We start from the raw sequence: 21,129 nt of genomic DNA, 5'->3' as shown, positions 1-21,129 counted from the left end.
TGGGCATGGCAGGATAGTGTACAGCCAGGTCAGAAGACTGGTTTGGGTAGCAGGAGTTTGTTCTCCAGGGGGTCTGGGCAACAACAGGCCTAAGAGACTAGTTGCTCAGACAAAAGATGGTGCAAGAATAGGAAGCTGTAAAATTAAGTGGTGTCCAGTAAGTCTGCTGTCATCTGACCCAACTGAGTCAGCAGATGTAGCCTCTGGTTGTGAAATATTTAGCTGCAGTTCTCTTGTCCAACTTTGCAGTGGTGTGAAGGTATGGCTATCACTCACCAACCCTGCAGACCTGGGTTTGTGATCTATGGCACCTGACAGAGGCTGAAGTTATAGGTAAGAGCCTTTCTCTGGTTGTATAGAGCAAACAACTGTGTCTTTTATAACTAATTATTTGTGAGTCAATGAAAGAAAATTAATTGTTTCACTGCCGAGCATGAGAGACCTATGGTTACGCCATGAGACTGGTTCACCTGACTTTTATAATAAGAATTTCTGTAAAACACTTTATATTATGATCAGTAATTGCAGTGGAAGCCACTGAAGTTTACTCTTGACTGTAAAGTGAACCCTAGAGTTCACAACTCACTTTATGTAGATAAATCCATAGTTTTTGAATAAATGTGTCCTACATTTCCTGTATCACTGGTTTTCAAACAAATAAGTGTTTCTACATTGAGGATGAGATTCATAGGTTTTAAGCCAGAAGGGACCTTTATGATCATCTAATCTGACCTCCTCATCACATAGGCCATAAAATTCCACCAAGTGATTCCTGGATTAAGCCCAATAGTTTGCTAATGAACTACAGCATATCTATTAAGAAGACATCCAATCCTGATGTAAAGACTTCAAGCAAAGTTTAGTTGTCTTCAAGATGGTTTCAATCTGAGAAACCTCCTCATGGGTCTTAGGGTATGTCTACACTTTGAGCTGGGAATTACACTCTCAACTCGAGGAGACATACCCACACTAGCTCCAATTGACCAAGTATGCTAAAAACAGAGCATGGCTGAAGTGCCATGAGCAGCAGGAGAGGCTAGCTCCTCCAAGTACATGCCTACCATCTTGGACAGGTACGTACTTGGGGTGGGTGGCCCCTCCTGCCACCTGAGCCATAGTGGCTACACTATTTTTAGTGTGCTAGCTCAACTGGAGTTAGTGTGGGTATGTCTCTTTGAGCTGGGAATTATACCCCCAGCTTGCAGTGTAAATGTACCCTAACAAATACTGACTCAAGCAAGGAGCATTTGAGTCATATTAGAGGTGAGCTGGGGAAACCAGAGCTCAATTTCGAAAATCCTTGGTCGGGTTTGGGTTTTGAAAAACCAAAATCTTGAGGGGTGGGCCGGGGGGAGTGTCTCAGTTCCAGTTTGTCCAAACCACCAAAGCGTGGAACAAGAGTTTCAGATAATTGTGGGGTTTTGGTCAATTTCTACTATTCTCCCACTGTCCCAAACCAATCCCTCTTCTCTTGGTATGACTGAATATATTATTCTGGAGTAAGTGCTGCTACATGGTGCTCTACTGAAATATTTTAAGAAGAGTCTTTTAAACCAATGGCCACATTCTCTGTGCATCTATGGTAATATATTTTATAAATATGGGAAAACCTAGCATCCCTAGAAGCACCAGTCACATGTTCCACATAAATGTGCACAGACTTATATACCCCAGGAATTTGGAATTGTGAGTTATGTTTTCCTGGGGTGAGAGTGAAGGTTAGCTGTGAGAGTTTGTGCTGCTGTAGGCACTGAAGCCAACAGAGTTGTAAAATGGGCCCTTCTTTGTTCGCAGACAGATCTGAATGTATGCAAATTGAACGATCAAACAAATGTACACTGCGCACAGTTTCCTTACACGGAAATGTGTCTGCAGGAAGTAGATTGGTTAAAGCGGCTGCACTTAGACCAGGGCTTCTCTGTCAATTCCCTTAGCATACAACTCATATGGACTCTCTGGCTAACCCGATAACATCAGAATTGGTCAAGGATTTGTGTTTTACTCAACTTGGCTGCGATCCAGAGCTGGGTAAACTGGGACCCTGCTGCTTTCAGACCAAAACACAGAAGACCCAGTCATGGGAGACCCTGAACCAAGTGGTATGTGTTGGCATTTGAAATAACCTTGTGAATGGTTTATAATGTAAGCTCTGTGGGATAGGGGCCATCTATTGTGTCAGTTTGAAATGACTAGCAGGCTGTGGTAGCTCAATGGTAAACTAACGTTCCTGTGTCTTTGCCTTTTCATGAAGACCTGGCCTGTTCCATGCGCTTTACTACAGCTCTTTCTTGCCTCCAGATGCAGCTGTGGGTTACTTTGTAGTGCAAGCTAAACTCTTGTAAGAGAAAAGAATGCAGAGTCTCCATTACCAGGAGTCACAGGCTCCAGTGTTCTCTCTGAGAATGTGGATGTGTCTCCTGCAGTACACAGTGCCACTCTTCTGGGTTGAGGCTCTTTAAACATTTTTTGTTATAACCCCTATTTTTAAGAGTCTCTTCGTCAACCATAAACATCCTCAGGCCACATGGCATTTTCCTATTCTCAAAAGTGCAGAAATAACCAGTTCAAGATTTCACATGCTTTTTTCTAACTAAAAAAAAAGCCAGCTTTGTTTACCAAACGCAACACTCCAGGTGACTTCCCATTCAGGGAGACAAAGCTGTGCTAATTGGAGAAAGAGAGAAAAGAGTGAAACAATTACTTTATTTTTATTTTGCAAACAGGCTATTGCGCACGTGCTCAATTTCCACCATTAAAGATTTCAGCAGCATTTTGAGCCTGTAGGGACTTTTTGACCATAAATAGTATGAAGAGATCTTTAGGGTAAAAAAAATGCTCTTTGTGGTATAACATGCTAGTATTGCTGATTGTTGTGATTTGAGGGTGAGGGGTGTGTGTGTGTGATGCTTTAACTAGAGAGGAGCAGCTCTGCCTGATGGGAAACAGGCTGGAAATGCCAAGTCTGTCACGAGTATTTGATTCAACATTAGCCAGTGACCCAGTGTCATTCCATGCAACTGAAAGCCTGGCCCAAATAGTTTCGGAAAGAGACGGGGTTTAATGGTCGCAGCAGGAGGTGGGGAGTTAGGACTCCTGGGTTCTATTACAATATCCGCAGCTGACTCTGTGACGCCTTGAATGTCTCAGGTCACCTCTCTCTGTGCCTCAGCTTCCCACTTTGCAAAACTGGGATAATTATGCTGACCACAGTTCCTGGGAGCCATATAGGTACCTTGATAGGGAAGATCTCATTGGGGGTTGAGTGGCTAAGTTCATTAACATTCATAAAGCACTTTGAACACCTCAGTAAAGGGCAGAGTATTATGATGTAGTATTGACATTACCCTGGGTACTGCACATTAGCTGTGTTACCTATATTTTGACCAAGTTGGCTGCTTTTTGAATTTCTGCAGAACTGTTCAATATTTCTCTGTATTACACCCATATCTGTCATTGTGGCTGCTCCCCACAGCTTTGGGACCTAAGGGTATCTTAAAAGGGCTGTCTCCTTCCTGGAACTGGAGTAAAATTTTGTCTAATTTTTTTTTTTTTTTTTTGCTATATTATACTCGTGTCAGGTATCTCACCCCTTGCTGAGAAAGTTTGACTTGGCCAGATGTCTGTTTCCTATCAGCTATGTATAATTTGCTTTAGTGCTTTTGCTTGGGGTGATGCACACACGAAAGTAGGTGGAGAATGTGAGAAATACGGAGGAGATTATAGGAAATGGTCTTGTGTCTATAAAACCGTTTGGTTCTGACTTTTCCAAGAAATCTGCAAAGCACTGTGCTGTAAAACACACGTCCCACAGGCACACAGAGAGACATTGCGCTTTGAGCAGATAGCTTATTCTTGCTACCTTTATCACCAGGGCCATCCATAGGCATACGCAACATACATGGCGGCATAGGGAACCCGAAAATTTGGGGCACCATTCCTGTCGCAGGCCGCAGCTAGAATCCTCTCTTCTACAGCCCCTCCCCTGTGCTGCGCTGGTGGACTTCTCCCCGACCCCAACCCCAACCCCACCCCCTCCCTCACTAGCTCCAGCCCACCACTGCCCAGAGCGGAGTCCCTCCCTGGACCCTGCCAGCCTGTGCCGGTCTCCAGCAGGGGCCGTGCCAGGGCCAGGAGGAACAAAACTTCCAGATGAGTCCGTGGGAGGGGCAGAGGGAGCCCCGCTGCGTAGAGGAAGGAGGGAGGGACTTAAAGTGACAGTGCAGTCACCGTCTCTCACACTTCCCTAACACACACACACACACACACACACACACACACACAGAGCCTCTCATGAGTCACAGTCCCCCAATACAGTCTCTCTCTCTCTCTCTCTCTCTCATACACACTCACACACACACATACACATACACGTATTATTATTGTTATTACTGCTTGGTAGTTCCTGTCAAAATTCTCGTGGTGAGCCAGGAGTGGCAAGGAGCTGCAGGAGGGCCCTGGGGTTTGGCAAGATGCAGCCCCCACGTGACAGCGTGAAGCCTGCCTTGAACCACTGCTGCAGCATCTGCTGTGTACAAAGCTTGGTTTGTGTCAGCAAGTGGGGGGCGGGTTCTGGGGATCCACAGGCAAGGGTGGTGGCTGTGCCCCCTCGACACATTGGGGTCAGCAGCGCCAGCTGGGGCCCACCTTCAGGGAAGCATAGGGGCACAGGTTTAATAATACTGTGTAGGGCCCTGTTTATCACCTCTCCAACTTCAGCTCAGTCTTCCCTCTCACAACTGGCAGCTTGAGCTGCTTTTTCTGTTAATAATAGGAGGATGAGGTGTGAGGAGATGTCTAGGTTGCAGAAAGTAGAGAAGCTTTCACAGAGGAGAGTAGCAAGACTTGAGAGAGCTTCTGACTAGTTTATTTGGATCAGACTGCAGTGCAGACAGTGGATTTTGAGTTACTGCCCCTGAGATTCATATGTCCTTATGTGGAGAACAGATTCAGTTCCCAGCAATACTTAAAAGATGAACATGGACTGAGAACTGAGGTCCTGTGCAGTTGGAGTGCTTGGACCAACTCTGCAGACTGTATTGCAGCCAAAGGGAGAAGTGATCTGGTAGGAAAGAATAGTTCTTTGAGTCTGTGATCAGTATCAAGAGCAGGGAAAGCAGGCACCACTGGGAATTCCTGCAGCAGCCCAAGACCCTGGAAGGCTGGTACCAAACCAAAGAGTCAGCTGTTCTAGGATTTGAAATTATACACTTACTGTGAAATGAGGTATCAGTGGCTGAAAGGGAAGTGGTGCTTCTGCCATTCTGCAGAGCAACAACAACTCCCTCTAAAAATATCCACCCTGCTCTGCACACCCACTACTAGGGGAGCCTGCCTTTCCCGCAACAAGAGTGAATGAAGAACAAGGCTAATGGGCCTTTTGCAGGGTAGACGTAGATCAGATGACTTTTGGTCTAGTTATCTATGGAGGCCAGGAGCGTGACAGGCCTTTGCTCACACTAGCTCTTGAGAGTTGGACAGCTGTGCCCCAGCATTAGCCTTGCACAGCAGTCCCCTTTCTTTATCCTGCATGTTGTAAACCAATATGCATAGCTGGTGCTGGAAGGGTTTAATTACTCTCTGTTGTAGCGATGGAGCAGACTAGGGTTGCCAGTGGTCTGGTTTTCGACTGGGAAAGCCTGCTCGAAAAGGGACCCTGGCAGCTCCGATCAGCACCACCGACTGGGCCGTTAAAGTCCAGTGGTGCTGCAGCTCTAAGGCAGGCTAGTCCCTACCTGTCCTGGCACCCCGCTGTGCCCCAGAAGCAGCCAGCAGGTCTGGCTCTGGGGCGGGGGGGAAGAGGCACAGGATTCCATACGCTGCCCTTGCCCTGTGCACTGGCTCCACACTCCTATTAGCCAGGAACCACAGCAAATGGGAACTGGGGGGCGGTACCTATGGGCGAGAGCAGCGCACAGAGCCTCCTGGTCCCCTCGCTTAGGAGCCGGACCTCCTGGCTGCTTCTGGGGCACAGCATGGAGCCAGGACAGGCAGGGAGCCTGCCTTCGCCCCGCTGCGCCACTGACAGGGAGCCGCCCGTGGTAAGCCTGTGCCCAACCCCCTGCCCCAGCCCTGAGCCCCACACCCAAACCCGGAGCCCTCTCCTGCATCCCAAACCCCTCACCTCCCTGCACCCCAACCCCCTGTCCAGACCAGAACCCCCTCCCAGACCCTGAATGTGCAAGGATATTCTAGATAATAGGGTTGCTAGAGATGTCACAAATCTACTTCAGCCTTTTGTATCACATATGAAAGACCTTTCTTGCCCATAAACTTATTTAACTTCTCCATGAAGGCCCTCACTGCAGCATGATCCCTCCGCTACCAGACTGCTGTACTCCCTGATCATCCACGTGGTGTCTCCGTTTTCTCATCTATAAAATAGGGATAATAATATTTCCCTGCCTCACATGAGTGTTATGGGGCTTAAGTAATATTTGTGAAGGGGTTTGGGGGCCTCAGATGGAACGTGCCACAGAAGAGCAACACATTATTAATTATTATTATAATATCTAAATGACATTTATCCTGTTTCACCTTTAGCCCACTATTCTTTTCCCCAGAGCAAGTATTCTTTGTGAAAAATTATTCCTCTTCTCTGGTACTGACCAGTGTGTTTGTTTACTTATATAGTGTTAAGATCTCTCATAAGATTCAAGGTAGTTTATGGCTACACAAATTAATGTAGTACCTAGGAGTTGCAGTAATGGACATGAGGCCCATTGTTCTAAGTACTTTGCAAACACAGAACTAGGAAGTCCCTGCCCCAAAGAGGTTACAATAAGAGACAAAAGGTGAATAAAAACAGACTGACATGGAAGTGCTAGAAAATAGTGAGACCATATTGGGCAGTAGCCTCAATGCACCCATTGCCTAACTATTGTCAAGTTTTTTGTAGGCTTACAGTAAAGGAGTTTTAAAGAATTATTTGAAGTATAATGAGGTAGCTTTGTAGATGTTTCTGAGGAGCTACTTCAAATCATGAGGGACAACATGGGAGAAAGCACAAAGTCTTTCTGACTGTGAAAATTTAACAAGTGAATAATTGAGGCTGGCACCATGGGGCAATTCAAGGTGAGAATCAACATCTTGATAGCGAGAGAGAAACTATCATAGAAATGTAGGGCTGGAAGAGACCTCAAGAGGTCATCTAGTCCATTCCCCTGTGCTGAAAAAGGGTCAGGTATATCTAGACCCATCCCCAACAGGTGTTTATCTAACCTGTTCTTTAAAACCAACAATGATGGGGATTCTACAGCCTCCTTAGGACAGCTGTTCAAGTGCTTAATTATCCTTATAGTTAGAAAGGATAATAGTTAACCTAACTCTTCCTTGCTGTAAAGCCAATTCCTTCTCAGCCTGTCCTTGATCCTGGAGGTTGATCACTGTTTTCTTAATAACAACCATATAAATATAAGATTTGTACAGTGTCCCCTCAGTCTTTTTCTGTAGACCAAGCATGCCCAATTCTCCCCACCTTTTCCCATAGGTCACGTTTTCTAAGCTTCTTATAATTTTTGTTCTCCTCTGGATTCTCTCCAATTTGTTCACATCTTTCTTAAAGTGTGATTCTCAAAACTGGACACAGCACTGCAGCTGAGGCCTCACCAGTGCTGAAGAGAAAGGAATGATTACCTTCCATGTCTTACATATAACACTCCTGTTAATACATCCAGAATGACATTTGCCTTTTTTGCAACAGCGGACTATGGTCGGTGATGAGCCATGAAAGTGAATACAAGTAGCTTATGTTTAAATGGGATGACGTTCCTTTATCAGAGATTCTTGGGCATGTAAAGAGTTTTGTCTGGACCTGTATGTGCTGAAAGGCCACTTGGAGGCTGACAGCCGGTTAGGACAGATGGGCGTTCTTGCTAGATAAGAAAGGGACTATCTGTATCCCTATGAATGTATGTTTTGACTGCACAGCTGGGTGCTTAATAGAGCTGGCATTTGCTAGGACAGGAAAACGTCTTAAATCCAATTTCTTTCTGTTTTAAGTTGAAATTTTAATGATAAATACAATGAAGGAACCTGAGTGACTGAGGCTATTTCTATTTTACATTCCCTTTCAATCAAGCCTCACTTTCAAAAGCATAATCTATCATTTTGCCCGTCGCCATTGGTGCTAAGTAGATCACATACCCTGATGAATCACTTCCTCCTGTTTTACAATATCTTATTTCTACAACTCTGTAAATAAAGGAGAAGGGAAGGTGACCACTCAAGAAAGAAAACAAGATTGGTTAGGAAGTTAGATTCCTAAAGACAGCTTGTGACTTTAATTTTTCCAGTTTCAGCTGATTTGTTAGATATGTGTGCCTCACTTTACGAAGTGACTATTTCTCCCAGAATGCCAAAATCAGAAAAGAGGTTTTTTAACTTGCCTATGACTTCTGGTTGTATTCTCTGATGCTTCTAGTTCTACATAGGGGCCCAGTGAAACAGGCAGAATTGCAGGATCTCAATGCTTGGAGGAGATGGTGTTCGGAGGAGGGATTTAGGTTTATTAGGAACTGAGGAATCTTTTGGGAAAGGAGGAGCTATACAGGAAGCACGGACTCAGCCTAAACCAAAATGGAACGAGATTACAAACTTTTTAATTTTACATGCCAGCAAAGGGGTTTTTAAAACTAAAGGCTGGAGGAAAGCTGACAGTGCGGAGGAAGTACATGGTTTGGACAGACACATCCCTGAGTGGAGGATTTATTAAAGGGAATACTGAATATCCTAGTAAAAAGGAGAGGATAGAAGTTCATAAAGTGCAGTTGGAAGTAAGATGATACAATCAACCAAAAATGAGTACCCTTCAATTATGTCACATGAAAGCAGACAACTAAATATGACAAATGTTATAAGTGCTTGTATACAAATGCAAGAAGTCTAAATACTAAGATGGGTGAACTTGAGTGCCTGGTCTTAAAATGAAGATATTGCTACAACAGGCATCACAGAAACTTGGTGGAATGATAAACAATGGGACACGGTAATACCATGGTACAAAATATATAGGACTGAGAGTAGGTTGCACTGATGGGGGAGTGGCACTATTTTTGAAAGAAAGCATAGAGTCAAATATAATAAAAATCTTAAATCTAAACAGTACCAGAGAATCTCTATGAATAGAAATTCCATGCTTGAACAAGAGTATAGCAGTAGAAATATGTTGGGCAAGAGTCACCACAGCTTTTGCAAAGGGAAATCATGCCTCAATCTATTAGAATTTTTAGGGTGTCAACAAACATGTAGATGAGGGTGATCCATTGGATATAAGAAAAGGAGGAGTACTTGTGGCACCTTAGAGACTAATAAATTTATTTGAGCATAAGCTTTCGTGAGCTACAGCTCACTTCATCGGATGCATGCAGTGGAAAAGACAGTATTTTCCACTGCATGCATCTGATGAAGTGAGCTGTAGCTCACGAAAGCTTATGCTTAAATAAATTTGTTAGTCTCTAAGGTGCCACAAGTACTCCTTTTCTTTTTGCGGATACAGACTAACATGGCTGCTACTCTGAAACCATTGGATATAGTGTACTTGGACTTTGAGAAAGCCTTTGAGGTCCAGTCACCAAAGACTTTTAAGCAGAGTAGGCAGTCATGGGATAAGAGGGAAGGTCCTCTCGGCTCATTAACAGGTTAAAAGATAGGAAACAAAGGTTAGGCATAAATGGTCAATTTGCCCACTTGAAAGGTAAACAGTGGGGTCCTCCAAGGATCTGTACTGGGGTCAGTGCTGTTCAACATACTCGATGTAGAAAAAGGGGTAAACAGTGAGGTGGCAAAGTTTGCAGACTATACAAAATTACTCAAGATAGTTAAATCTTAAACAGACTGCAATGAGTTACAAGGGATCTCGTGACTGGGCAAGAAAATGGCAGATGAAATTCAGTGTTAATTGCAAAGTAAGGCACACTAGAAAACAATCCCAGTAGTGTATACAAAATGGAGTCTAAATTAGTTATTACCAGTCATGGAAAGATCCTGGAATCATCAAGGATAGTTCTCTGAAAAACATCTGCTCGATGTGCTGCACACAAAAGAAAAAGCTAACAATGTTAGGAAACATTAGGAAATGGATAAATCTGTGGTACGCCCACACCTTGAATACTGCATGCAGTTCTGGTCACTCCATCTCAAAAAGGTTATTAGAACTGGAAAGTACAGAAAAGGGCAACAAAAATGATTAGGCATATGACAGAGCATCCATATGAAGAGATTAAAAAATGGACTGTTCAACTTGGAAAAGAGACAACTAAGGGGTCTATAAACTCATGTGGAGAAAGGGTAAAGAACACTTATTCACTTTCACATACCACATGAACCAGAGGTCACCCAATTAAATTAATAGGCAGCAGGTTTAAAGCAAACATAAGGAAGTAGTTCTTCACATGACACAAAGTCAACCTGTGGAATTCATTGCCAGGGGATATTGTAAAGGCTAAAAAGTATAACTGGGTTCAGAAATGAACTAGATAAGTTGATGGAGGATAGGTCTATCAATTAGTCAAGAGGGTCATGGATACAACCGCTTGCTCTGGGTGTCCCTAAACCTCTGACTGGTAGAAGTGATGACTGGATGATAGTGGATGGATCACTTGATAAAATTGCCCTGTTCTGTTCTCACCCTCTGAAGCAGCTGGCATTGGCCGCTGTCAGAAGACAGAATACGGGGCTAGATGGACTGTTGTTCTGACCCAGTATTGCTATTCTTATGCTCTTATGACCAATTGAGTTGTGGGTCTAGTGAGGAGCAGAATTTCTACAAATCTAAAAAAAAAAAACCAAAAAAAACAGTCAATGACTGTGAGATAGATGTGCCCCTTCTCTTTGAAGTGGTCTAGTTCACAATTCCCAAGGTGGGACAGATGAAGCAATGTAAATTAGACTCTTTCGGTTGTGTCTTTCTGGTCATTCTGCAAGAGTAACATGATTCTACCTTGCATTTTAGGTCCCGCTCTCTGTTGGGGCCACTCACTGACATTCGGGCTCACTCCTGGCATTTTATGGGAGGCCCTGGTGTTACTCATGTATCCTTGCCAACATGTAACCCAACTGTACTTGCAGGGCCACAATAGGTTTGCTATAGGTGATCAGACTTTTCACCTTTGGAGAGTTCCTCTCTTGTGACATGGAAGTCACAGGCTGGATGTGGGACCACTGAGAGGTAACTGGGCAAGCAATAGGATACAATTTACAATGGTGTATTAGCATCAATGGTAATTTTAATCAGCTCTAATTTCTCTCATGAGGCTGGCAGGCAAGTCCAAATGACCTCTACACTTCCTCCTGGCCTTTGGTAAAAGCGGACCCACTCCTGGGTTACATTCCCTGTTGGGATGAAATGCTCAGACTTTTGAAGAATGATGTCACCATTAATCTCAGTTTCTTGCTCAGCAAAGGCAAATAAGGTATAGACGTTCCCATCTTTGTGCTCCATTCCATAGAAGAGGTGCCTGCACTGTCTTGAACTTCGTTGCAGCTTGGAAACTGGCCATGCTCCTTTAACCCAGGGTGTTCCATGGCCCATCAAATGGATAGGCTTGGGGTGGGCTGCACTGGCCTTTTTCCTTTACTCTTAATGATGCTTTTTTAAAATGAGTTGGCCTCTGACACAGCGTGACAGACACAGAGTCACTTTCACCTGACCCAGGAGCTTTCTTAGAATATGGAAGCAAGATTATCTCTAAAGCTGCTCTGTCTTTCTCTGCTTTGCTGTAAAGCTTCTGTCCAGAACCTTCACAGCCTCCTCACTTCCTGCCAGACAATTCTGCTTCAAATTTAAAGAAAGTTTGTGAGAATAGGTGTACTCTATCTATGATCTTGCAGGCACAGGCCACCTTAAAGGGGGGTCATGTCCTGTTCCTTTCCTCTCACTCACCTCCTTTTGTATCAGCCTGAGGGAAAAGGCTGGCTTGCAGTGGGGAGTATACAGCACCTCTGGAGGGGCATAACAGCAGGTGCCTTCTTCCTGCACACTGGGGAGTTCAGATAGGCAGAATTCCCCACTCCCTGGACTCCCCAGGGGCAGTGTGGCTGTGCAATGGACCTTACTATGTGGGCTGTGTATGGGTTCCACAGTCCACTCCTCACTGAGGAGCTGCCAGAGCAGCCAACCTTCTAATAAAAACCTGACTTGAAAATCTGCATATTTCAGCTGTGACACAGACCAGTTGTACTGTAGTCAGATTAACAAGAAAAGACACTGACTTTTCCATCAAGCACCATTAAGTGACATTTGCAAGTGCTTGCTCACTGACTGCACCTCTCAGCTACAAGTGAAGCAACTCTTGATTTAGGTCAACCACATCCTGTTTCCTGGAATGTCAGGGGGACCAAAAAAAAGAAGAGTGAAGTTCACTTCTGTTTATACCAAATATGCCTAGTTCTCTATTTTAAAAAATGCCCTTGCTTTTCTGCAGTAGGACAAGTCTAGTTTCTGTCCATAGTCCTAACTGAATGTATTGAGTAGGAAGCAAAATTTGCCTACTGTACATCCTGCATAGAACACATGTGCTCACAACCACCCTTGTGTTTGTGCAATTTACTCAGGCCTTTGGAAGATCAGTGGCAGGAATTTATTGCTGTTATGAATGCTTGTCATGAAATACAGCAGATATAATATTTCAGCAGCTAGAGTATCACCAGAAATAGGCATGTATGGTATTGAGAAATGGTTACTACACACAACACATTGCAACACAGGATAGCATGTGTTGGTCAAGCAATGGACAACTTCCACAACTCAGCCCTGCCCATGCATCTTGATCCCAATCTGCAGTGCTACATACACACTCAGCTCTGCCAATGCACGTTACGAATCATATGCACCACTAACTGATACACAAGACTCGAGCTCCAAAGTAGAAGCCAATTACTAACTTGATCCAAGTGTCGTGCAGACAGGTACTATGTGCAAGCATCTCACACACAGCACTCCAATGCACATTAGCACCAATACGCAGTACTTCTACTATTTCAGTTCAGAACCTGATCTCAAGAGAGTTCCTGCTAATTTACCTATCTGATCTTGGGCCTGTTCCCTCGCCCAATGGAGCTGGTGGAAAGACTCCTATTTACATTAGTGGGCTCTGGATCTGGCTTCTGGTTTCCAAGGGGCTCGGTCACCCAAGCAGCCTTGGAAAATGTCTGGTTTTCCCACAATTTTATCTCCTCCCATCTGTGGCCTCCCATTATTACCCTCCTGTTAGCCCACCATGGTTTGCTACTTTCCTCACCATTCTCTGTATATTGGACCTGATCCAAAGCTCACTGCAATGCACAGGGCTCCCAGTGACTTCAGTGGACATTGGATCAGGCCCATTGGGATTTCTTAGCAAAACTGTTTCTCTTTCCTATTTACCTCCAGGTCTCAACCATCAAGTGAAAGGGTCTGAAAACAAGAAGCGGTACAGTGAGATTTTCCGGAGTCTGGACGCCTTAGAAATCTCGCTTGGAAATGCGTATGTACACAAACAGGATGGGTCTGGTTCCATGGGGCCTTAACCATTCATATCTGCTTTTTCCCTTTCCTTCTTTTACAGTGTTTACACATTCACTGTATATATTATTTGTGACTCATTACCTCCATTGCCTATTAATACCCTTTTCATGTTTAGAAAAATCATCAGAGTCCACTCCCTGCTTCTTTTTCTCTAGGTTAGAGATTTTCTGCCTATAACTTGGATTTACTTTACTATCTTCCAGGCTTCCTAAGCTAGTCAATCACCTTCCTTTCTTCTGAACTTTGCAGCACCTTACTAGAGAGGATGTTTTCAGGGAGCTCTGGATTTACACCAGCGACAGCAGAGTCTGGCCCATTGTTGTTGTAGTCATTTAATATGTATATCGTAGTAGCACCTAGAGGCCAACCTGATTCAGGGTCCCATTGTGCTAGGTGCTGTCCAGAGCTAATGACAATCTCTGCTCTGAAGATCTTGCCTTTCAGCCTTAATCCACACACATTCTGAGCGAGATTGTGGAATCCTCCCTTGTGATGGTGATCACTTGAAGTGAATGGGGCTATTTATGAGAGTCAGTGCTCACTAGTGTAAATTCCACACTTGGCCCTATATTATATAATCAAACAGTGAAGGACATGTCTGTCTTCTCTCAAGTGTTTTATGTTTGCCCACTACAGTGCACCATCTCCAATAAAATTATTTAATTTGTAAAAGAAAAACTCACATGAAATAAAAGCAGATAAAATGGCAGAGAAGGGTTTATTTAGGTAATCTCTATTGCTTTGTAGCATATTAAATGGTGGGGTTTATAAGAACAACAGTTCCATTAAAATTCAAACAGATAAAAGGTGGAGAGCTCATTCTGCTGGGTATATTTGTTCTGTTGCTCTAGTTAAAACTCTGGGATAGGCGCAGACACCCACCGATGGCTTCAGCTGGGTATGCAATAGCTATAGTTGCACTATAAACCCTCCTTTGTGTATGCTCCATAAGCTTGGTCTCAGTTATATCCACGAAACCCAATGAAGTAATTGAGGTTAAATGGGTTTAACAGAGCAGAATTTGGGCATCTCTTTCTAATAACTACCTTCAGCTGAGACATGGATCCCCTAACTCTGCTAAAGGCTACAATGATCATTTCTGGTTAGATTCTTAAATAATAATTTGGACTAAGCCAGGTCAAAAACCAGCTGGTTACAGATTGACCTCTCTCAGTCATATTCTGCCTTTTAGACCCCAGAAGAGATGGGCTCAGCAATAAATTAAGTGCCATGGTTCTAATCCTGCATTTTGCAGCTTCCAATAGCTTTAAGTCTTTATTATTTAATCAGTTTATTTACTTTACAGGACAGTTGACATGTTCATTGATGACACAGACAGCACGGACACCACAGACTTGATCCCAGAGAGCGAGATGCTTCCGGTAAGCGAAAAGAAGAGAGCCCTTTTCAATAGATTTCAGAGTAACAGCCGTGTTAGTCTGCATTCGCAAAAAGAAAAGGAGTACTTGTGGCACCTTAGAGACTAACCAATTTATTTGAGCATGAGCTTTCGTGAGCTACAGCTCACTTCACGAAAGCTCATGCTCAAATAAATTGGTTAGTCTCTAAGGTGCCACAAGTACTCCTTTTCTCTTTTCAACAGAGATTAAGTAACATTTATTCTAGCAAGGGAAATGAAGTTGTTTTTTGGTTAGAATTCTTACCAAAGGAGAGAGAGATGCTAGGTGCACAGATACAGTGATGGTGTTAGAACAGTGGCGGGCAACCTGTGGCCCGTCATAGTAATCTGCTGGCAGGCCGCAAGACAGTTTGTTTACATCGACCGTCTGCAGACATGGCCACCCGCAGCTCCCAGTGACTGCGCTTTACTGTTCCCGGCCACTGGGAGCTGTGGGGGGCTGTGCCTGCGGATGGTCGATGTAAATAAACCGTCTCCCAGCCCACCAGCAGATTATCCTGATGGGCCGCAGGTTGCCCACCACTGTGCTAGAAGAACCTGTACAGAATAGAAAGTGAGAAGCGTGGCTAATTTTATTTTGGGGGCTAAAGAACAAATAATACTTCATGGAATTTTCAAATGCATGCAGTTTGGATTCACTCTTGCTGATTAAAAAAAACGTAATTTCCTCCATGCCAGGAATCACTGGGTAAAGTTCTAGGACCTATGCTATGCAAAAAGGTGGACAAGACGGCAGTACTGTCAACCCAAAGTGCCCAGAAATCATGAATCTGGCAGCAAAAATCCATGAGATTTGCTTAAAAGCTCAAAATTGCTTTAGTCGCTGCAAATTAGTGGCTTAGTGAAATTTAATGCCATATAGAGAGTCAGACTAGATCCAATGTTCCCTTCTAGCCCTAATTTCTACAAATCTATGAAAACCAAGAGATTTTTGAAAATAGACTTGGGGTTTTTTATTTGCCTTCAGATTTTGAGCCTTTAGGCTGCACTCATGTTTTCAGGCTTTTCTCCAGAGCTAACAGGGTTAGAAGCTTATTTGTCCCTGTCACGGATCATGCACGCCCCATCCCCTTTTGGGATGGGGCATGGGTCGTTATAGGCCCATGGGCAACTCTGCACGACCCCTCTGGGTCTTGGAGTAATGTGGCCTAACAACCAAAGTCACTCTACCTGCCCTTGCAATCAGGGCTGTGCAGCCTAGCTGCCCGAGTTAGTAGAGCGGCCCTCGTAATCGGTAGGGGTGGTGAGCCAGGCCACCGCTCCAGGGTGGGCGGCGGCCAGGATAGGGAGACCCGGGCCTTCCCTCTCCACCGGGTCCCAACCCAGGGCCCTGTCGGTGGCAGGGTTGCCCACCACCAGCTCGGCAGGGATCCAGCCAAAACACGCTGAGCTAGTCTCTGGGTCTCCGACCACCTCCCTGGGTTACTTCCTACCCACTTCTCTGCGGCTTGGAGTCTCAGGGTTCCCCCAGTCTCTCCTCCCTCTGTGGCATCTGGAGCCTGGGAGGGCAGGGGGGGGTGTCGCTGCCATCTGGCTGGCCTCCGCATCATGACGTGCCGGCAGTTCTTCAGCAGGAGTCTGCAGAACACCTCCTTCCTCTCCAGCAGTCAGCCCCAAATTAATTGGGTTGCTCCCTTTTATACCTGGTCTGCACATGCCCAGCAGGGGCGAGGCCTCCTCAGCCTAAAGAGAGGAATTAACCCCTGCAGTCCCAGTGCGGGGTGTGCACACCCTGTCACAGTTCCCACATTCCTGTAAATTGTGGAGTTTTATATTATGCCACTAGCCCTCTGTCAAGTCTTTGGCCACCTTCCTCACTACATAAAACTTCCCAGGAAAGAAGATGACAACTCTAAGACCAGCTCTTAGTAAATTCCTCTAAACATCTGGATAATAATTTTCTTTTTTTTTCCCATAGGTGGATGAAAATTTCTACAAGAGCAAAAGCAATTTGGAGGGGCAGGTGCAGATGAAAATCACAGGTAATTTAAGAGAAGCAAAGTAAAGCAAAGTCATATAGATGACTCAAGAATAGTTGATCCATTTTCTGTCATTGGCTCTTGTTCCCCGCCTATGAACAAGAATGTACAATTCAGATGTCCCCTGGTTGCCATTACCTTATATGGCCATGGCAGATTCCAGCAGAGATGAATATAGTCATGTGTGTCCATTTGGGGCTCTAAAGCTCAGTATTCACATTGCTCCCTATAAACCGTTGAGATGAGGTGCTCTACTCACCACCAGGATGGCACCTCCTCTTGGACACTCTGGGAATTAGCTCTGCAAGGCCAGCACCCCTTTCTGCACTTGCACATCATCTCTCCATCCTCTCTGGCTGGTCTGTAGCCTCTCTCTTGCTCCAGGAGTTGCCTCTTCATGACTCAGCCCTCCAGCCAGTCCCTTTCAGGCTTGTGTATCAAAGTCCCTTCTCACCAGCAGTCTTCCCTTCCACTGCCCCTCCCTCAGTGGCTGGTAGGGGAACCAGGCCCACCCTCTTCTCTGGGTTCTAGCTCAGCAGCTAAAGTCTATTCCCTCACAGACCTTACTACCTTTTCCTGAACCTTCTCCTTCCTACCTTCCCTCTCTCTGAGTTTGCCAGCCTCCCAACTGCCTACTCCCAGGGAGTAACTGTGGGCTACTTGTCTTTATCCCAACCCTGCTCCTTCTTCCTCATATGGGCTGCCTCATGCAGTCAGGGGATTACTTTGCCACTTGATTCCTCTCAGCTGCAGCCTGTTGGGTTAATTAGTCCCATTCTCAATCTATATTAACCCTTTCCAGGTAAGTGTGGGGTGAATACCCATCATACCCCCTCTGAGCCCCTTGTTTACACATTTTCACCTGTTATCCCACTAACAGCCTACCTTCGTACACTGACTTTGACTTTTGAGCACTGAAACATTAATTCTCTATATTTCTATAGCTGCCTGTCAATTTTTAGTACAATAAATATTTTCCCAATAATAAAAATCAGTTACTGTATTTGAAATGCTGTTGTTGCTCACTTTTCATAGACTCATCAGTTCTGTATTCATCACTGGCATCATAAAGTCCCATATAAAACCACGTCTCCCCTCATGAGAATCTTACATTGAAGAGAAGCCATTTTCTAATCTGTGTGATGACAACTTTTGGCTTGAAGTTCTGTCAGAATTGCTGACTTCAGTGCTGTGAGTCGGTCTCAGCATCCTCAAGGAGCGGAGAGGGAGCATAACTGCAATTCGTCACTCCCATTATCATCACACAATGGGTCCTGGCCTCTAATTTACAAAAAATAAACTTAATAAAAGTTCTATTTTAAATGCATTTGGTCCCCAATAAAATGTATCTAAATTGCCTAAAACTCATATGGCTGTGCTGGGGAGTTGGTGTGAGATTGGCGATTGCTGTGAAATAGGCTTGTATAGCCTTGTTGTTCCATGAAAGATCTCTTCTATGACCTGTTGTTATGTGAAGATGGCACAAGCCAAAATATCAGAGAGATTCACCCTGGGGGAGCCTCTGAAGCCCTTCTGAGTCTGGTTTTATTTTTGCAGTTGAGGAGGCTGATGAGATGCTGATAAAATGCGAAGGTGGTGTTGATGCAGCACTTGAATATGCCAAAACGTGGTGTAAATATGTCAAAGAACTGCTGAGCTGGATTGATAAACGCCTGAATTATGGTGAGTCCCGTTAGCGGAATCCATAATCTCTCCACTACTTCCACTTATGGTACCAAATTCTCTCATTGCATAAGGGTGAACTAGGGCCAGCTTTAAGACCTTGTACTCTCATAGCTTGCTTCAGAGTAACAGCCGTGTTAGTCTGTATTCGCAAAAAGAAAAGGAGTACTTGTGGCACCTTAGAGACTAACCAATTTATTTGAGCATGAGCTTTCGTGAGCTACAGCTCACTTCATCGGATGCATACTGTGGAAATTGCAGAATATCATTATTATATACACAGACACCATGAAACAATACCTCCTCCCACCCCACTCTCCTGCTGGTAATAGCTTATCTAAAGTGATCATCAAGATGGGCCATTTCCAGCACAAATCCAGGTTTTCTCACCCTCCGCCCCCCACAGACAAACTCACTCTCTTGCTGGTAATAGCCCATCCAAAGTGACCACTCTTTTCACAATGTGTATGATAATCAAGGTGGGCCATTTCCTGCAGAAATCCAGGTTCTCTCACCCCCTCACCCCCCTCCAAAAACCACACACACAAACTCACTCTCCTGCTGGTAATAGCCTATCCAAAGTGACCACTCTCCTTACAACATGCATGAAAATCAAGGTGGGCCATTTCCAGCACAAATCCAGGTTTTCTCACCCCCCCCCCTCCCCACACACAAACTCACTCTCCTGCTGGCAATAGCTCATCCAAACTGACCACTCTCCCCACAATGTGCATAACAATCAAGGTGGGCCACTTCCAGCATAGCTTGGTGTTTCTCTGCAGAGCCAGCAGGGGGGTTACTGCAGGCAGCAGTGGATTCAAATAAGCTAACAAGGAACAGGTGAAAGGTTGCTCTTCTAACTTGGGTCTGAACCAGATATTAAAATGCAGAATCGTTTCTTAGCAGAAAAGGCCGGGCTATAAATTCTTCTAGTCCTAAAACCTCCTTTAAGATGATGCTAATTCACATACTGGCTGAGCAATACCTCTGTTCTTGGGAGACATCCCCCTGCCACTGAAGATCTAGACACTAACCTGTTCTTCCCTTTCACAGAAATAGAGTTTGCCAAAAGCATTGTGAAGATTGCAGAATCAGGCCGATATACCATTAAGCAACAGGTATAATTTCTTTTGGATTTTCCTTCTTGGATTGCTTTCACTGTACAAGAGGGTTTATTGTGCCGCTGTGTATACATCACTCATGGAGCTAAATCAGCTCTGTTTTGAATCATGCTGAAGCCTACAGGACATGATATCCCATTTGTTAAAAGTACAATGCTGCAAAGAAGTTCAGTAATTTGCTGGGTACAAGTCTAAGCAAGGGCATTAAGGATATTCTAAATACCAACATAACATAAGAACATGGGAATTCCCAGACTGGATTAGACCCATTATCCATCTCGCCCAGTATCCCATCTCTGCCAGTGGCCAATACCAGAAGCCTCAGGGGAAGGTGCAAGAAACTACACAGTAGGCAGCTGTGGGTAATCTGCCTCCTATGAAAGTTCATCCTAACTCCTAATAGTTAGAGATTGGTTTAAGTCCTGAAGCAGGAAGTTTTATATTCCTTCCAAAAGTTCTGTCTAGCATTAACTGTCATAGTTAATAAAGCTGTCAGAGCTGGGACAATTCCCTTTTTCTTCCATACGGTTATAAAGGGAACAAAGATTGTTCTATGCAGTAGACAAAGGGATGCATTCGTAATATGTCAAAGGAGTGGAACAGAGAATAAATACTCCCTTTGATGCTGCTTTGTGATGTGCAGTGTGTGTTTGTTATAGCTGTAATCAACATGGACAACCATTTCAGTTCATAATAAGCAAAAGCTCTTTAACCTGGAGAAGCTGTTGTGGCTACCTGGTATATATGATGCACACTCTCTGCCTCTCCAGGTCTGCATGCCACTCCAGCTGCTCTACACCATGGTCCTGGAACATGACATAAAGATTGGGAGTTTAGCCATTGAGACTGCAGGGGCTTTGCAGCTGAGAGAATACTGCCAGGTACTGTATTTCCTGCTTAGGTCAGACAGTTTAATCTCACTGGTTAGCCAAAGGCAGCAGCCAGGGTAGTTCAAGGGCGGGCCCATTAATCTTTTGGGAGCTAGATGCTCTCTCTGATTTGACTGAGAGAAACGGGAAGGAAGTCCACAACCAGCTTCTGGGAAAGGGAAGTTACTTCCCAACAGAGCAGCATTCTGGGAGTTTTGGTTTCTGATGTCATAGCCTCAGATGCCAGAGCTGGTGCTGTTCTCAAACCATGTCTCTCTCCACCTTCTCATGACCAGCATCCATATGGTACCTCAGCTGTCTCGGGTCAACAGTGACAGTGAGAGCCAGAAAGACCCCAGCTTGCCTCTCAGGGGCCCGGTGGAATCTGTGATTCCTTCTTACTAGAGAATTGCACACATTTCATCTGGAGTTGCTGGGAGGCAACAAACACAGGGCCTTTACACAGTCCCTTTTCAGAGCAGAACCTTGCTGTGGCTCATCCTACCCATTCTTCCATGCCTGTGAAGAGTGTTTCTGCTCTGCTGAACTGGCAGGA

The 21,129-nt window shown here is 44.7% G+C and overlaps 1 protein-coding gene across 2 annotated transcripts in view; it reads left to right on the top strand.

The window, feature by feature from the left end:
- Positions 1–249: 249 nt before the first annotated feature.
- Positions 250–21,129, top strand: part of LOC102944537 (GEM interacting protein) — a 39,511-nt gene continuing 18,631 nt past the window's right edge. The window contains exons 1-8 of one of the 2 annotated variants that reach the window (XM_037887981.2): positions 250–333; positions 1,935–2,099; positions 13,367–13,460; positions 14,808–14,883; positions 16,840–16,903; positions 18,458–18,583; positions 19,637–19,701; positions 20,475–20,585. In XM_037887981.2, the coding sequence (XP_037743909.1) occupies positions 2,078–2,099; positions 13,367–13,460; positions 14,808–14,883; positions 16,840–16,903; positions 18,458–18,583; positions 19,637–19,701; positions 20,475–20,585 (558 nt within the window). In that variant the 5' untranslated portion in view covers positions 250–333; positions 1,935–2,077. Of the gene's footprint in view, positions 334–1,808; positions 2,100–13,366; positions 13,461–14,807; positions 14,884–16,839; positions 16,904–18,457; positions 18,584–19,636; positions 19,702–20,474; positions 20,586–21,129 lie in introns of those variants that run through there. The other variant, XM_043532511.1, reaches the window with a different exon arrangement.

The sequence above is a fragment of the Chelonia mydas genome, chromosome 20 (assembly GCF_015237465.2).
Source record: "Chelonia mydas isolate rCheMyd1 chromosome 20, rCheMyd1.pri.v2, whole genome shotgun sequence".
In the NCBI taxonomy this organism is placed as follows: domain Eukaryota; kingdom Metazoa; phylum Chordata; order Testudines; family Cheloniidae; genus Chelonia; species Chelonia mydas.
This window is presented reverse-complemented; position numbering and strand designations above follow the sequence as displayed.